Source organism: Mustelus asterias, unplaced genomic scaffold (assembly GCF_964213995.1).
Source record: "Mustelus asterias unplaced genomic scaffold, sMusAst1.hap1.1 HAP1_SCAFFOLD_555, whole genome shotgun sequence".
NCBI lineage: Eukaryota > Metazoa > Chordata > Chondrichthyes > Carcharhiniformes > Triakidae > Mustelus > Mustelus asterias.
This window is the reverse complement of record NW_027590505.1, coordinates 27,533-45,000: the sequence shown is the minus strand read 5'-3', so window position 1 is coordinate 45,000 and position 17,468 is coordinate 27,533. Positions and strand designations below refer to the sequence as shown.

At 51.4% G+C, this 17,468-nt stretch overlaps 1 protein-coding gene across 1 annotated transcript in view; it reads right to left on the bottom strand.

Moving 5' to 3' along the window:
- Positions 1 to 17,468, bottom strand: part of LOC144487027 (uncharacterized) — a gene marked incomplete at its 5' end in the record, with an annotated part of 44,541 nt that overhangs the window by 1,982 nt on the left and 25,091 nt on the right. The window contains 5 exons of the mRNA XM_078205071.1: positions 5,040 to 6,137; positions 8,881 to 9,026; positions 12,149 to 12,264; positions 13,154 to 13,286; positions 14,337 to 14,456. Of these exons, the coding sequence (XP_078061197.1) occupies positions 5,040 to 6,137; positions 8,881 to 9,026; positions 12,149 to 12,264; positions 13,154 to 13,286; positions 14,337 to 14,456 (1,613 nt within the window). The remainder of the gene's footprint in view (positions 1 to 5,039; positions 6,138 to 8,880; positions 9,027 to 12,148; positions 12,265 to 13,153; positions 13,287 to 14,336; positions 14,457 to 17,468) is intronic.

Genomic DNA, 17,468 nt, shown 5'->3' with positions numbered 1-17,468 from the left:
CTGTAATGTGGGGACCAGAACTGCACACAGTACTCTACACTGTCCCCCATCAAACACTCAGTGTAGAGGGAGCTTTACTCTGTATCTAAACCCATGCTGTATCTGTCCTGGGAGTGTTTGAAGGGGACAGTGCAGATGGAGCTTTACTCTGCATCGAACCCCGTGCTGTACCTGTCCTGGGAGTGTTTGATGGGGGACAGTGTAGAGGGAGCTTTACTCTGTATCTAACCCCGTGCTGTACCTGTCCTGGGAGTGTTTGATGGGGACAGTGTAGAGGGAGCTTTACTCAGTATCTAACCCCGTGCTGTACCTGTCCTGGGAGTGTTTGATGGGGGACAGTGTAGAGGGAGCTTTACTCTGTATCTAACCCCGTGCTGTACCTGTCCTGGGAGTGTTTGATGGGGACAGTGCAGAGGGAGCTTTACTCTGTATCTAACCCCGTGCTGTACCTCTCCTGGGAGTGTTTGATGGGGGACAGTGTAGAGGGAGCTTTACTCTGTATCTAACCCCGTGCTGTACCTGTCCTGGGAGTGTTTGATGGGGGACAGTGTAGAGGGAGCTTTACTCTGTATCTAACCCTGTGCTGTACCTGTCCTGGGAGTGTTTGATGGGGACAGTGTAGAGGGAGCTTTACTCTGTATCTAACCCCGTGCTGTACCTGTCCTGTGAGTGTTTGATGGGGGACAGTGTAGAGGGAGCTTTACTCAGTACTTAACCCCGTGCTGTACCTGTCCTGGGAGTGTTTGATGGGGACAGTGTAGAGGGAGCTTTACTCTGTATCTAAACCCATGCTGTATCTGTCCTGGGAGTGTTTGAAGGGGACAGTGCAGATGGAGCTTTACTCTGCATCTAACCCCGTGCTGTACCTGTCCTGTGAGTGTTTGATGGGGGACAGTGTAGAGGGAGCTTTACTCAGTACTTAACCCCGTGCTGTACCTGTCCTGGGAGTGTTTGATGGGGACAGTGTAGAGGGAGCTTTAATCTATATCCAACCCCATGATGTATCTGTGCTGTGAGACTTTGATTGGGGACTCTGGAGGGGGAGCTCTACTCTGTATCAAACCCCGTGATGTACCTGTCCTGGGAGTGTTTGATGGGGGACAGTGTAGAGGAAGCTTTACTCTGTATCTAACCCCGTGCTGTCCCTGTCCTGGGAGTGTTTGATGGGGTAAGAAGTTTAACAACACCAGGTTAAAGTCCAACAGGTTTATTTGGTAGCAAAAGCCACACAAGCTTTCGGAGCTCTAAGCCTCTTCTTCAGGTGAGTGGGAATTCTGTTCACAAACAGAGCATATAAAGACACAGACTCAATTTACATGAATAATGGTTGGAATGCGAATACTTACAACTAATCAAGTCTTTAAGATACAAACAACGTGGACAGTGTAGAGGAAGCTTTACTCTGGATCTAACCCCGTGCTGTACGTGTCCAGGAAGTGATTGATGGGGGACAGTGCAGTGGGAGCTTTACTCTGTATCTAACCCCGTGATGTACCTGTCCTGGGAGTGTTTGATGGGGGACAGTGTAGAGGGAGCTTTACTCTGTATCTAACCATGTGATGTACCTGTCCTGGGAGTGTTTGATGGGGGACAGTGTAGAGGGAACTTTACTCTGTATCTAAACTCGTGCTATACCTGTCCTGGGAATGTTTGATGGGGGACAGTGTCGTGGGAGCCTAACTCTGTATCTAACCCCGTGCTGTACCTGTCCTGGGAGTGTTTGATGGGGATAGTGTAGAGGGAGCTTTACTCTGTATCTAACCCCGTGCTGTACCTGTCCTGGGAGTGTTTGATGGGGACAGTGTAGAGGGAGCTTTAATCTGTATCTAACCCCGTGCTGTACCTGTCCTGGGAGTGTTTGATGGGGTCAGTGTAGAGGGAGATTTACTCTGTATCTAACCCCGTGCTGTACCTGTCCTGGGAGTGTTTGTTGGGGGACAGTGTAGAGGGAGCTTTACTCTGTATCTAACCCCGTGCTGTACCTGTCCTGGGAGTGTTTGATGGGGGACAGTGTAGAGGGAGCTTTACTCTGTATCTAACCCCGTGTTGTACCTGTCCTGGGAGTGTTTGATGGGGGACAGTGTAGAAGGGGATTTACTCTGTATCTAACGTCGTGCTGTACCTGTCCTGGGAGTGTTTGATGGGGACAGTGTAGAGGGAGCTTTACTCTGTATCTAACCCCGTGCTGTACCTGTCCTGGGAGTGTTTGATGGGGGACAGTGTAGAGGGAGTTTACTCTGTATCTAACCCCGTGCTGTACCTGTCCTGGGAGTGTTTGATGGGGGACAGTGTAGAGGGAGCTTTACTCTGTATCTAACCCCGTGCTGTACCTGTCCTGGGAGTGTTTGATGCGGACAGTGTAGAGGGAGCTTTACTCTGTATCTAACCCCGTGCTGTACCTGTCCTGGGAGTGTTTGATGCGGACAGTGTAGATTTATTTATTCGTGTCACAATTCCTGGTGCAGTTCTTTGAAAATGTGACTAAACACATTGACGAAAGGAAAGCGGTAGATGTGGTTTATATGGATTTTAGCAAGGTGTTCGATAAAGTCTCCCACACAAGGCTTTGAGAAAAAGTGAGAGGGCATAGGACCCAAGGGGCTGCTGCCCTGTGGATCCAGAACTGGCTTGCCCAAAGGATGTGGAGTTGCCGGCGTTGGACTGGGGTGAACACAGTAAGAAGTTTAACAACACCAGGTTAAAGTCCAACAGGTTTATTTGGTAGCAAAAGCCACACAAGCTTTCGAAGCTCTAAGCCCCTTCTTCAGGTGAGTGGGAATTCTGTTCACAAACAGAGCTTATAAAGACACAGACTCAATTTACATGAATAATGGTTGGAATGCGAATACTTACAACTAATCAAGTCTTTAAGATACAAAACAATGGGAGTGGAGAGAGCATCAAGACAAACTAAAAAGATGTGTATTGTCTCCAGACAAGACAGCCAGTGAAACTCTGCAGGTCCACGCAACTGTGGGGGTTACAAATAGTGTGACATGAACCCAATATCCCGGTTGAGGCCGTCCGCGTGTGTGCGGAACTTGGCTATCAGTTTCTGCTCAGCGACTCTGCGCTGTCGTGTATCGCGAAGGCCGCCTTGGAGAATGCTTACCCGAATATCAGAGGCCGAATGCCCGTGACCGCTGAAGTGCTCCCCAACAGGAAGAGAACAGTCTTGCCTGGTGATTGTCGAGCGGTGTTGATTCATCCGTTGTCGCAGCGCCTGCATAGTTTCCCCAATGTACCATGCCTCGGGACATCCTTTCCTGCAGCGTATCAGGTAGACAATGTTGGCCGAATTGCAAGAGTAGGTACCGTGTACCTGGTGGATGGTGTTCTCATGTGAGATGATGGCATCTGTGTCGATGATCCGGCACGTCTTGCAGAGGTTGGAAGACCTGCAGAGTTTCACTGGCTGTCTTGTCTGGAGACAATACACATCTTTTTAGCCTGTCTTGATGCTCTCTCCACTCCCTTTGTTTTGTTTCTTAAAGACTGGATTAGTTGTAAGTATTCGCATTCCAACCATTATTCATGTAAATTGAGTCTGTGTCTTTATAAACTCTGTTTGTGAACAGAATTCCCACTCACCTGAAGAAGGGGCTGCGAGCTTCGAAAGCTTGTGTGGCTTTTGCTACCAAATAAACCTGTTGGACTTTAACCTGGTGTTGTTAAACTTCTTACTGTGTTTGCCCAAAGGAGGCAGAGAGTGGGTATAGATGGGTATTTTTCTAAATGGAGGTTGGCCCCAGGGATCTGTTCTGGGACCCTTGCTGTTTGTCATTTTCATAAATGACCTGGATGAGGAAGTGGAGGGATGGGTTGGTAGGTTTGCCGACGACACAAAGGTTGGTGGGGTTGTGGATAGTCTGGAGGGATGTCAGAAGTTATAGAGGGACATAGATAGGATGCAAGACTGGGCGGAGAAGTGGCAGATGGACTTCAACCCAGATAAATGCGTCGTGGTCCATTTTGGCAGGTCAAATGGGATGAAGGAGTACAATATAAAGGGAAAGACTCTTAGTACGGTAGAGGATCAGGAGGACCTTGGGGTCCGGGTCCATAGGACTCTAAAATCGGCCCCGCAGGTGGAGGAGGTGGTTAAGAATGCGTATGGTGTGCTGGCCTTTATCAATCGAGGGATTGAGTTTAGGAGTCCGGGGATAATGATGCAGCTATATAAGACCCTCGTCAGACCCCACTCGGAGTACTGTGCTCAGTTCTGGTCGCCTCATTACAGGAAGGATGTGGAAAAGATTGAAAGGATGCAGAGGAGATTTACAAGGATGTTGCCTGGATTGAGTGGCATGCCTTATGAGGATAGGCTGAGGGAGCTCGGTCTTTTCTCCTTGGAGAGACGTTGGATGAGAGGAGACCTAATAGAGGTGTATAAGATGTTGAGAGGCATAGATCGGGTGGACTCTCAGAGGCTTTTTCCCAAGGTGGAAATGGCTGCTACGAGAGGACACAGGTTTAAGGTGCTGGGGGGTAGGTACAGGGGAGATGTTAGGGGGAAGTTTTTCACACAGAGGGTGGTGGGCGAGTGGAATCGGCTGCCGTCAGTGGTGGTGGAGGCGAACTCAATAGGGTCTTTTAAGAGACTCCTGGATGAGTACATGGGACTTAATAGGATGGAGGGTTATAGGTAGGCCTAAAAGGTAGGGATGTGTTCGGCACAACTTGTGGGGCCGAAGGGCATGTTTTGTGCTGTAATTTTCTATGTTTCTATATTTTTAATTCGGCTTACATTAACACGGCAATGAAGTTTCTGTGAAATTCCCCAAGCCGCCACACTCCAGCGCCTGTTCAGGTACACTGAGGGAGAATTTAGCACCCTAATTTAGCACAGTCGTTTGGGGCGTGGGAGGAAACGGGAGCACCCGGAGAAAACCCACGCAGACACGGGGAGAACGTGCAGACTCCGCACAGACGGTGACCCGAGCTGGGAATCGAACCCGGGTCCCTGGCGCTGGGAGGCAGCAGTGCTAACCCACTGTGCCACTGGGTAGAGTGGGGTTTGAAGTGTCCAGGATGCTTACGATATGGTTAATGTTGAGTTGAGCAGCAACGAGGATCGAATACGCTGCAGTTCAGCCAATGTGAGGGTCCGTTTCCCTGAACTCAGCGCCGCTGTCCGTTCCTCCTCCCCTCCGACCCGGACGTCCCGGGCCTGTCCGGACAGCCTGCCCTCCATCTGCTTTGCTCTTCTGAGAGTCTCCATCACTGGGCAGAACCCTGCCGACCCCGAGCCGTCTCCTTCCCCCGTCTCGGGCTGCGTCCCGTCCGGAGACCGCGACTGGGCGTCCCCGACTGGCTGAGGATCGTCCCGGAACCGGGATGGGACCTGGATTTCCGGTTCCGCGGCCGGTTCGGCCTGCTCCCGGTCTGCTTCCTGGGCCTGGATTTCCAAGCCCTCGGCCTGCTCCCGGTCTGCTTCCTGGGCGTGCATTCCCGGACCCTCGGCCTGCTCCCGGTCTACCTCCTGGGCCTGGATTTCCGAGCCCTCGGCCTGCTCCCGGTCTGCTTCCTGGGCCTGGATTTCCAAGCCCTCGGCCTGCTCCCGGTCTGCTTCCTGGGCCTGGATTTCCAAGCCCTCGGCCTGCTCCCGGTCTGCTTCCTGGGCCTGGATTTCCAAGCCCTTGGCCTGCTCCCGGTCTGCTTCCTGGGCCTGGATTTCCAAGCCCTCGGCCTGCTCCCGGTCTGCTTCCTGGGCCTGGATTTCCAAGCCCTCGGCCTGCTCCCGGTCTACCTCCTGGGCCTGGATTTCCGAGCCCTTGGCCTGCTCCTGGTCTGCTTCCTGGGCTTCGAGTCCTGAGCCCTTGGCCTGCACCTGGTCTGCCTCCTGGGCCTGGATTTCCGAGCCCTCGGCCTGCTCCCGGTCTGCCTCCTGGGCCTGGATTCCTGGGCCCTTGGGCCTCCGGCTGGGCCCTGGAGATCCGTTCTCCTTCCTCAGTCGCCTCTCGATCGCCCTCTGGGCTCCCGCCCTGGCCGGCGAGCGACTGCGGCCCAGCAAGCGGCGGCGAGGTGAGCTCGGGGAGACGCGGCTTTGCTCGGCGTCCTGGGCCGGGGGCTTGGCAAGGTCCAGGGGGGTCAGCAGAAGCCGGGGAGCTGCGACGGAGGGGTTCCTGTCGGAGTCTCTGCAAGAGGGAGACAAGGAGGAAGAAATTTGGTTCTATCAGAGCGGAGATATTTCCAACAACGCACTGACCAACTCGCGCAATTCCTCGATCGACATGTCAGACTGACTTTCGCAACGCCAACTATCATCCTGCATCTCCCAAAACCCCGGGGTCAATCCCCTCTCCGAACCCCCTAATAACTCCCAGCGTCAATTAGCAGCGATTTCAATGCTGAGGTTGTTGTTGAGTTTGTTGGTGTTTGTCAATGTTGAGGTTGTTGTTGAGTTTGTTGGTGTTTGTCAATGTTGAGGTTGTTGTTGAGTTTGTTGGTGTTTGTCAATGTTGAGGTTGTTGTTGAGTTTGTTGGTGTTTGTCAATGTTGAGGTTGTTGTTGAGTTTGTTGGTGTTTGTCAATGTTGAGGTGGTTGTTGAGTTTGTTGGTGTTTGTCAATGTTGAGGTTGTTGTTGAGTTTGTTGGTGTTTCTCAATGTTGAGGTGGTTGTTGAGTTTGTTGGTGTTTGTCAATGTTGAGGTTGTTGTTGAGTTTGTTGGTGTTTGTCAATGTTGAGGTGGTTGTTGAGTTTGTTGGTGTTTGTCAATGTTGAGGTTGTTGTTGAGTTTGTTGGTGTTTCTCAATGTTGATGTTGTTGAAGTTGTTGGTGTTTTAAATCGTGAGGTTGTTGTTGAATTTGTTGGTGTTGTTATTTTTGAGGCTGTTGTTGGATTTGTTGGTGTTTTTAATATCGAGGTTGTTGGATCTGATGGTGTTTTCAATGCTGAGATTGTTGTTGAATTTGTGTATTAATGTTGAGGTTGTTGTTGGATTTGTTGGTGTTTTTAATATCGAGGTTGTTGTTGGATCTGATGGTGTTTTCAATGCTGAGATTGTTGTTGAATTTGTGTATTAATGTTGAGGTTGTTGTTGGATTTGTTGGTGTTTCTCAATGTTGAGGTTGTTGTTGAGTTTGTTGGTGTTTGTCAATGTTGAGGTTGTTGTTGAGTTTGTTGGTGTTTGTCAATGTTGAGGTTGTTGTTGAGTTTGTTGGTGTTTGTCAATGTTGAGGTTGTTGTTGAGTTTGTTGGTGTTTGTCAATGTTGAGGTTGTTGTTGAGTTTGTTGGTGTTTCTCAATGTTGATGTTGTTGAAGTTGTTGGTGTTTTTAATCGTGAGGTTGTTGTTGAATTTGCTGGTGTTGTTATTTTTGAGGCTGTTGTTGGATTTGTTGGTGTTTTTAATATCGAGGTTGTTGTTGGATCTGTTGGTGTTTTCAATGCTGAGATTGTTGTTGAGTTTGTTGGTGTTTGTCAATGTTGAGGTTGTTGTTGAGTTTGTTGGTGTTTGTCAATGTTGGGGTTGTTGTTGGATTTGTTGGTGTTTGTCAATGTTGAGGTTGTTATTGAGTTTGTTGGTGTTTGTCAATGTTGAGGTTGTTGTTGAATTTGTTGGTGTTTGTCAATGTTGGGGTTGTTGTTGGATTTGTTGGTGTTTCTCAATGTTGATGTTGTTGAAGTTGTTGGTGTTTTTAATCGTGAGGTTGTTGTTGAGTTTGTTGGTGTTATTTTTGAGGCTGTTGTTGAAATTGTTGGTGTTTTTTATGTTGAGGTTGTTGTTGAAATTGTTAGTGTTTTTTATGTTGAGGTTGTTGTTGAATTTGTTGGTGTTTTTAATATTGAGGTTGTTGTTGGATCTGTTGGCGTTTTCAATGCTGAGATTGTTGTTGAATTTGTGTATTAATTTTGAGGTTGTTGTTGGATTTGTTGGTGTTTTTAATGTTGAAGTTGTTGTTGAATGAGGTAGGGAGGGAGGGAGCGTTCCAATGGAGGATATCAAGGGGTGATGGGGGAGTGAGGGAGGGAGCGTTCTGAGGGGGAATATCGAGGGGTCGGTGGGGGAGTGAGGGAGGGAGCGTTCCAATGGAGGATATCAAGGGGTGATGGAGGAGTGAGGGAGGGAGTGTTCCGAGGGGGAATATCGAGGAGTGATGGAGGAGTGAGGGAGGGAGCGTTCCGAGGGAGAATATCGAGGGGTCGGTGGGGGAGTGAGGGAGGGAGTGTTCCAAGGGGGAATATCGAGGAGTGATGGAGGAGTGAGGGAGGGAGCGTTCCGAGGGGGAATATCGAGGAGTGATGGAGGAGTGAGGGAGGGAGCATTCTGAGGGGGAATATCGAGGAGTGATGGAGGAGTGAGGGAGGGAGTGTTCCGAGGGGGAATATCGAGGGGTCGGTGGAGGAGTGAGGGAGGGAGTGTTCCGAGGGGGAATATCGAGGGGTCGGTGGGGGAGTGAGGGAGGGAGCGTTCCGATGGGGAATGTCGAGGAGTGATGGAGGAGTGAGGGAGGGAGTGTTCCGAGGGGGAATATCGAGGGGTCGGTGGGGGAGTGAGGGAGGGAGTGTTCCGATGGGGAATGTCGAGGAGTGATGGAGGAGTGAGGGAGGGAGTGTTCCGAGGGGGAATGTCGAGGAGTGATGGGGGAGTGAGGGAGGGAGTGTTCCGAGGGGGAATATCGAGGGGTCGGTGGAGGAGTGAGGGAGGGAGTGTTCCGAGGGGGAATGTCGAGGAGTGATGGAGGAGTGAGGGAGGGAGTGTTCCGAGGGGGAATATCGAGGGGTCGGTGGGGGAGTGAGGGAGGGAGTGTTCCGAGGGGGAATATCGAGGGGTCGGTGGGGGAGTGAGGGAGGGAGTGTTCCGAGTCGGGGGAATACCGAGGGATAAATGTGTCGGGAATCTCTCCCTTGGTTTAACCGGTCACACTCGGACGTACCTGCTGCCTTCCCCGCTGGGATTTCCGCTGTTATGCCTGGAGGAATTCCGGCCCTGATCCAGGTTATCCAGACACTCTTCCTGCATCTGCTTAAACTGTTCCTGGCACATCCAGGCTTCCCGGGATCGGAGCAGTTCCAGCTGCTTCTGTTGGAAGTCAAAGTCATTATTCAATCCAACTTCTCACCGAGACAGGAACCCGGGGACAGATTCCCCCCTCTCCCGAACCCAGGGACAGGGATCGGGAACAGGAACCCGGGGACAGATTCCCCCCTCTCCCGAACCCAGGGACAGGGATCGGGAACAGGAACCCGGGGACAGATTCCCCCCTCTCCCGAACCCAGGGATCGGGAACAGGAACCCGGGGACAGATTCCCCCCCCTCCCGAACCCAGGGATCGGGAGCAGGAACCCGGGGACAGATTCCCCCCTCTCCCTAACCCAGGGATCGGGAGCAGGAACCCGGGGACAGATTCCCCCCTCTCCCTAACCCAGGGACAGGGAGCAGGAACCCGGGGACAGATTCCCCCCTCTCCCTAACGCAGGGACAGGGAGCAAGAACCCGGGGACAGATTCCCCCCTCTCCCGAACCCAGGGACAGGGAGCAGGAACCCGGGGACAGATTCCCCCCTCTCCCGAACCCAGGGACAGGGAGCAGGAACCCGGGGACAGATTCCCCCCTCTCCCGAACCCAGGGATCGGGAGCAGGAACCCGGGGACAGATTCCCCCCTCTCCCGAACCCAGGGATCGGGAGCAGGAACCCGGGGACAGATTCCCCCCTCTCCCTAACCCAGGGATCGGGAGCAGGAACCCGGGGACAGATTCCCCCCCCTCCCGAACCCAGGGATCGGGAGCAGGAACCCGGGGACAGATTCCCCCCTCTCCCGAACCCAGGGATCGGGAGCAGGAACCCGGGGACAGATTCCCCCTCTCCCGAACCCAGGGATCGGGAGCAGGAACCCGGGGACAGATTCCCCCTCTCCCGAACCCAGGGACAGGGAGCAGGAACCCGGGGACAGACTCCCCCCTCTCCCGAACCCAGGGACAGGGAGCAGGAACCCGGGGACAGATTCCCCCCTCTCCCGAACACAGGGACAGGGAGCAGGAACCCAGGACAGATTCCCCCCTCTCCCTAACCCAGGGATCGGGAGCAGGAACCCGGGGACAGATTCCCCCCTCTCCCGAACCCAGGGACAGGGATCGGGAACAGGAACCCGGGACAGATTCCCCCCTCTCCCGAACCCAGGGACACAGATCGGGAGCAGGAACTGGGGACAGATTCCCCCCCCTCCCGAACCCAGGGTCAGGGATTGGGAGCAGGAACCGGGGACAGATTCAGCCCCTCTCCCTAACTCAGGGACAGGGATCGGGAACAGGAACCGGGGACAGATTCAGCCCCTCTCCCGAACCCAGGGACAGGGATCGGGAACAGGAACCCGGGGACAGATTCCCCCCTCTCCCGAACCCAGGGACAGGGATCGGGAGCAGGAACCCGGGACAGATTCCACCCTCTCCCGAACCCAGGGACACGGATCGGGAGCAGGAACTGGGGACAGATTCCCCCCTCTCCCGAACCCAGGGACACGGATCGGGAGCAGGAACCCGGGACGGATTCCCCCTCTCCCGAACCCAGGGATCGGGAGCAGGAACCCGGGGACAGATTCCCCCTCTCCCCAACCCAGGGATCGGGAGCAGGAACCGGGGACAGATTCCCCCCTCTCCCGAACCCAGGGACACGGATCGGGAGCAGGAACCCAGGACAGATTCAGCCCCTCTCCCGAACCCAGGGACAGGGATCGGGAGCAGGAACCCAGGACAGATTCAGCCCCTCTCCCGAACCCAGGGACAGGGATCGGGAACAGGAACCCGGGGACAGATTCCCCCCTCTCCCGAACCCAGGGACAGGGATCGGGAGCAGGAACCCGGGGACAGATTCCCCCCTCTCCCTAACCCAGGGACAGGGATCGGGAGCAGGAACCCGGGACAGATTCCCCCCTCTCCCTAACCCAGGGACAAGGATCGGGAACAGGAACCCAGGACAGATTCCCCCCTCTCCCTAACCCAGGGACAGGGATCGGGAGCAGGAACCCGGGACAGATTCCCCCCTCTCCCGAACCCAGGGACAGGGATCGGGAGCAGGAACCGGGGACAGACTTCCCCCTCTCCCGAACCCAGGGACAGGGATCGGGAACAGGAACCGGGGACAGATTCCCCCCCCTCCCTAACCCAGGGACAGGGATCGGGAACAGGAACCAGGCTGATTCACCCTCTCCCTAACCCAGGGACAGGGATCGGGAACAGGAACCCGGGACAGACTCGCCCCCCTCCCTAACCGAGGGACAGGGATCGGGAACAGGATCCAGGCTGATTCACCCCCCCTCCCTAATCCAGGGGTCAGTGTCATAGAGTCAGAGATGTTTACAGCATGGAAACAGGCCCTTCAGCCCAACTTGTCCATGCTGCCCCTTTTTGTTTTAACCACTAAGCTAGTCCCAATTGCCCGCATTTGCCCCATATCCCTCTATACCCATCTTACCCATGTCACTGTCTAAACGCTTTTTAAAAGATTAAATTGTACCCGCCTCTACTACTGCCTCTGGCAGCTCGTTCCAGACACTCACCACCCTCTGTGTAAAAAGATTGCCCCTCTGGACCCTTTTGTATCTCTCCCCTCTCACCTTAAACCTAGGCCCTCTAGTTTTAGACTCCCCGACCTTTGGGAAAAGATATTGACTATCTAGCTGATCTGTGCCCCTCATTATTTTATAGACCTCTATAAGATCACCCCTCAGCCTCCTACGCTCCAGGGGGAAAAAAGTCCCAGTCTATCCAGCCTCTCCTTCTAACTCAAACCATCAAGTAGCATCCTAGTAAATCTTTTCTGCACTCTTTCTAGTTTAATAATATCCTTTCTATAATAGGGTGACCAGAACTGTACACAGTATTCCAAGTGTGGCCTCACCAATGTCTTGTACAACTTCAACAAGACGTCCCAACTCCTGTATTCAATCCCAGGGGACAGGGATCAGGAGCAGGAACCCGCGCTGATTCATCCTCCTTCCCGAACCCAGGGACAGGGATCGGGAGCAGAAACCCGGGCTGATTCAGCCACCTCCCCAACCCAGGGGTCACTGGACAAGGATCGGGAGCGGGAACCCCAGGCTGATATATAGACACTCCGTCCCACTCAATCAATGCAGAGGTTCTTGAAGATAAAAGAATTAAAGTTTAACACAAGGACCTTGTCCGTATTTTCAGAGGGTACTTACCTGGGCCGCAGAGAGAGTCTCCAACCAGTCCTTACACAGGCTACTGCTCGGAGCAAGAAAGGTGTACGCGGCAGTCACGCTGTGTAACTCATTGACGTACAGCAGGAGGAAGGAACCTGCATAGAAAGATCCCATCATCGTCAGAAGCAACTCGGTATAACCCCGGGCTGCCCGTGTCCTGGGAGTGTTTCATGGGGGACAGTGCAGAGGGAGCTTTACTCTGTATCTAACCCCGTGCTGTACCTGTCCTGGGAGTGTTTGATGGGGACAGTGTCGAGGGAGCTTTACTCTGTATCTAACCCTGTGCTGTGCCTGTCCTGGAAGTGTTTGATGGGGACAGTGTAGAGGGAGCTTTAATCTGTATCGAACCCCGTGCTGTACCTGTCCTGGGAGTGTTTGATGGGGGACAGTGTAGAGGGAGCTTTACTCTGTATCTAACCCCGTGCTGTACCTGTCCTGGGAGTGTTTGATGGGGGACAGTGTGGAGGGAGCTTTACTCTGTATCTAACCCCGTGCTGTACCTGTCCTGGGAGTGTTTGATGGGGGACAGTGTAGAGGGAGCTTTACTCTGTATCTAACCCCGTGCTGTACCTGTCCTGGGAGTGTTTGATGGGGGACAGTGTGGAGGGAGCTTTACTCTGTATCTAACCCCGTGCTGTACCTGTCCTGGGATTGTTTGATGGGGGACAGTGTGGAGGGAGCTTTACTCTGTATCTAACCCCGTGCTGTACCTGTCCTGGGAGTGTTTGATGGGGGACAGTGTAGAGGGAGCTTTACTCTGTATCTAACCCCGTGCTGTACCTGTCCTGGGAAGTGTTTGATGGGGGACAGTGCAGAGGGAGCTTTACTCTGTATCTAACCCCGTGCTGTACCTGTCCTGGGAAGTGTTTGAAGCGGGGACAGTGCAGAGGGAGATTGATGTTTGCAATTTTGCGGGTTACGGAATGGAAGGTTGAGGTTCTGAGGGATGCGGTATCTGGGGTGGGGACGGGGTGAGTTTCTCACCTGGATCTTTCAATTCTCTGGACACAATCTTGTCGAGCATGAGTGGTTGACGGATTACTTTCCCTCGATTGCCCTTTTTGAGTGGCTTTGTTATGAGGAACAGGTCATTGAAGAGAAGGCAGTGAACCTCAGTCTGTGGGAAGGAGGTAACAGGGGAGGCATGAGTGCTCGGTGAATCTACCGGGCCACGTATGGCAGCAGACAGTCTTCCCCCTCTCCCTCGCTCTCTCTCTCTGTCTATCAGACCTCTCCGTCACATTCAGCCAGTTTGACCAAGAGATGCAGACAGAACGAGACCGGGGGAGAGAGCAAGTGAGACAAAGAGAGAGGGAGAAATTTTGATTTGATTTGATTTATGTAAAGGAGAACATGGCTCTGTCTACAACAATGGTGACAAAGTAGAAACGGTCGAGAGCTTCAAGTTTTTAGGTGTCCAGATCACCAACAACCTGTCCTGGTCCCCCCCATGCCGACACTATAGTTAAGAAAGTCCCACCAACGCCTCTACTTTCTCAGAAGACGAAGGAAATTTGGCATGTCCGCTACGACTCTCACCAACTTTTACAGATGCCCCATAGAAAGCATCCTTTCTGGATGTATCACAGCTTGGTCTGGGGCTCCTGCTCTGCCCAAGACCGCAAGGAACTACAAAAGGTCGTGAATGTAGCCCAATCCATCACGTTAACCAGCCTCCCATCCATCGACTCCATCTACACTTCCCGCTGCCTCGGGGGAAAAGCAGCCGGCATAATCAAGGACCCCCTCACGCACCCCGGACATTCTCTCTTCCACCTTCTTCCGTCAGGGAAAAAGATACAAAAGTCTGAGGTCACGGACCGACCGACTCAAGAACAGCTTCTTCCCTGCTGCCGTCAGACTTTTGAATGGACCTACCTCGCATTAAGTTGATCTTTCTCTACACCCTAGCTATGACTGTAACACTACATTCTGCACCCTCTCCTTTCCTTCTCTATGAACGGTATGCTTTGTCTGTATAGCGCGCAAGAAACAATACTTTTCACTGTATCCCAATACATGTGACAACAATAAATCAAATCAGGGGAAAGAGGGAGGAGGCGAGAGTGAGAGAGAGAGGGATGGACAGGCCGAGAGAGGGAGATGGAGGGGGATAGCGTGTGATGATTTGAGAGGAGGTTACGATATTTTGACAGGTCTCCGATACCTTGCTGTCTCTTCCTTCCTTCATTTTGAGGTTACCCTCCAGTAATAGCAGACGTACACAGTTTGGTCCAATTCCAACCATCGGGAGAGTCAGATCCAGAAAGGAAAACTCCTTCACTATCTGTAATCCAGTGATAAAACACAAGAAAGTACAGCAAATCATCAAATACACGTCGTCACGGACATCGAACCTTGAACCCATCAGATAGAAACCACAAACCCCAACTTCCAAACAGGGGAAATATAAAGCACCCAGAACCCCTCGATTAGATTCCAGTCTGTAACTCTCTCCCGGGTATCTGTTATTCTATATATAAACCACCCCGAACCCCTCGATTAGATTCCAGTCTGTAACTCACTCCCGGGTATCTGTTATTCTATATATAAACCACCCCGAACCCCTCGATTAGATTCCAGTCTGTAACTCACTCCCGGGTTTGCCTTATTCTATATATAAACCACCCCGAACCCCTCGATTAGATTCCAGTCTGTAACTCACTCCCGGGTATCTGTTATTCTATATATAAACCACCCCGAACCCCTCGATTAGATTCCAGTCTGTAACTCACTCCCGGGTATCTGTTATTCTATATATAAACCACCCTGAACCCATCGATTAGATTCCAGTCTGTAACTCACTCCCGGGTATCTGTTATTCTATATATAAACCACCCCGAACCCCTCGATTAGATTCCAGTCTGTAACTCTCTCCCGGGTATCTGTTATTCTATATATAAACCACCCCGAACCCCTCGATTAGATTCCAGTCTGTAACTCACTCCCGGGTATCTGTTATTCTATATATAAACCACCCCGAACCCCTCGATTAGATTCCAGTCTCTAACTCACTCCCGGGTTTGCCTTATTCTATATATAAACCACCCCGAACCCCTCGATTAGATTCCAGTCTCTAACTCACTCCCGGGTATCTGTTATTCTATATATAAACCACCCCGAACCCCTCGATTAGATTCCAGTCTGTAACTCACTCCCGGGTTTGCCTTATTCTATATATAAACCACCCCGAACCCCTCGATTAGATTCCAGTCTGTAACTCTCTCCCGGGTATCTGTTATTCTATATATAAACCACCCCGAACCCCTCGATTAGATTCCAGTCTGTAACTCACTCCCGGGTATCTGTTATTCTATATATAAACCACCCTGAACCCCTCGATTAGATTCCAGTCTATAACTCACTCCTGGGTATCTGTTATTATATAGATAAACCACCCCGAACCCCTCGATTAGATTCCAGTCTGTAACTCACTCCCGGGTATCTGTTATTCTAGATATAAACCACCCCGATCCCCTCGATTAGATTCCAGTCTGTAACTCACTCCCAGATATCTGTTATTCTATATATAAGCCACCCCAAACCCCTCGATTAGATTCAAGTCTGTAACTCACTCCCGGGTATCTGTTATTCTGTATATAAACCACCCTGAACCCCTCGATTAGATTCCAGTCTGTAACTCACTCCCGGGTATCTGTTATTCTATATATAAACCACCCCGAACCCCTCGATTAGATTCCAGTCTGTAACTCACTCCCGGGTATCTGTTATTCTATATATAAACCACCCCGAACCCCTCGATTAGATTCCAGTCTGTAACTCACTCCCGGGTTTGCCTTATTCTATATATAAACCACCCCGAAACCCGCGATTAGATTCCAGTTTGTAACTCACTCCCGGGTATCTGTTATTCTATATATAAACCACCCCGAAACCCGCGATTAGATTCCAGTCTGTAACTCACTCCCGGGTATCTGTTATTCTATATATAAACCACCCCGAACCCCTCGATTAGATTCCAGTCTGTAACTCACTCCCGGGTATCTGTTATTCTATATATAAACCACCCCGAACCCCTCGATTAGATTCCAGTCTGTAACTCACTCCCGGGTATCTGTTATTCTATATATAAACCACCCCGAACCCCTCGATTAGATTCCAGTCTGTAACTCACTCCCGGGTATCTGTTATTCTATATATAAACCACCCCGAACCCCTCGATTAGATTCCAGTCTGTAACTCACTCCCGGGTATCTGTTACTCTATATATAAACCACCCCGAAACCCGCGATTAGATTCCAGTCTGTAACTCACTCCCGGGTATCTGTTATTCTATATATAAACCACCCTGAACCCCTCGATTAGATTCCAGTCTGTAACTCACTCCCGGGTATCTGTTATTCTATATATAAACCACCCTGAACCCCTCGATTAGATTCCAGTCTGTAACTCACTCCCGGGTATCTGTTATTCTATATATAAACCACCCCGAAACCCGCGATTAGATTCCAGTCTGTAACTCACTCCCGGGTATCTGTTATTCTATATATAAACCACCCCGAAACCCGCGATTAGATTCCAGTCTGTAACTCACTCCCGGGTTTGCCTTATTCTATATATAAACCACCCCGAACCCCTCGATCAGATTCCAGTCTGTAACTCACTCCCGAGTATCTGTTATTCTATATATAAACCCCCCGAACCCCTCGATTAGATTCCAGTCTGTAACTCACTCCCGGGTATCTGTTATTCTATATATAAACCACCCCGAACCCCTCGATTAGATTCCAGTCTGTAACTCACTCCCGGGTATCTGTTATTCTATATATAAACCACCCCGAACCCCTCGATTAGATTCCAGTCTGTAACTCACTCCCGGGTATCTGTTATTCTATATATAAACCACCCTGAACCCCTCGATTAGATTCCAGTCTGTAACTCACTCCCGGGTATCTGTTATTCTATATATAAACCACCCCGAACCCCTCGATTAGATTCCAGTCTGTAACTCACTCCCGGGTATCTGTTATTCTATATATAAACCACCCCGAAACCCGCGATTAGATTCCAGTCTGTAACTCACTCCCGGGTATCTGTTATTCTATATATAAACCACCCCGAACCCCTCGATTAGATTCCAGTCTGTAACTCACTCCCGGGTTTGCCTTATTCTATATATAAACCACCCTGAACCCCTCGATTAGATTCCAGTCTGTAACTCACTCCCGGGTATCTGTTATTCTATATATAAACCACCCCGAACCCCTCGATTAGATTCCAGTCTGTAACTCACTCCCGGGTATCTGTTACTCTATATATAAACCACCCCGAAACCCGC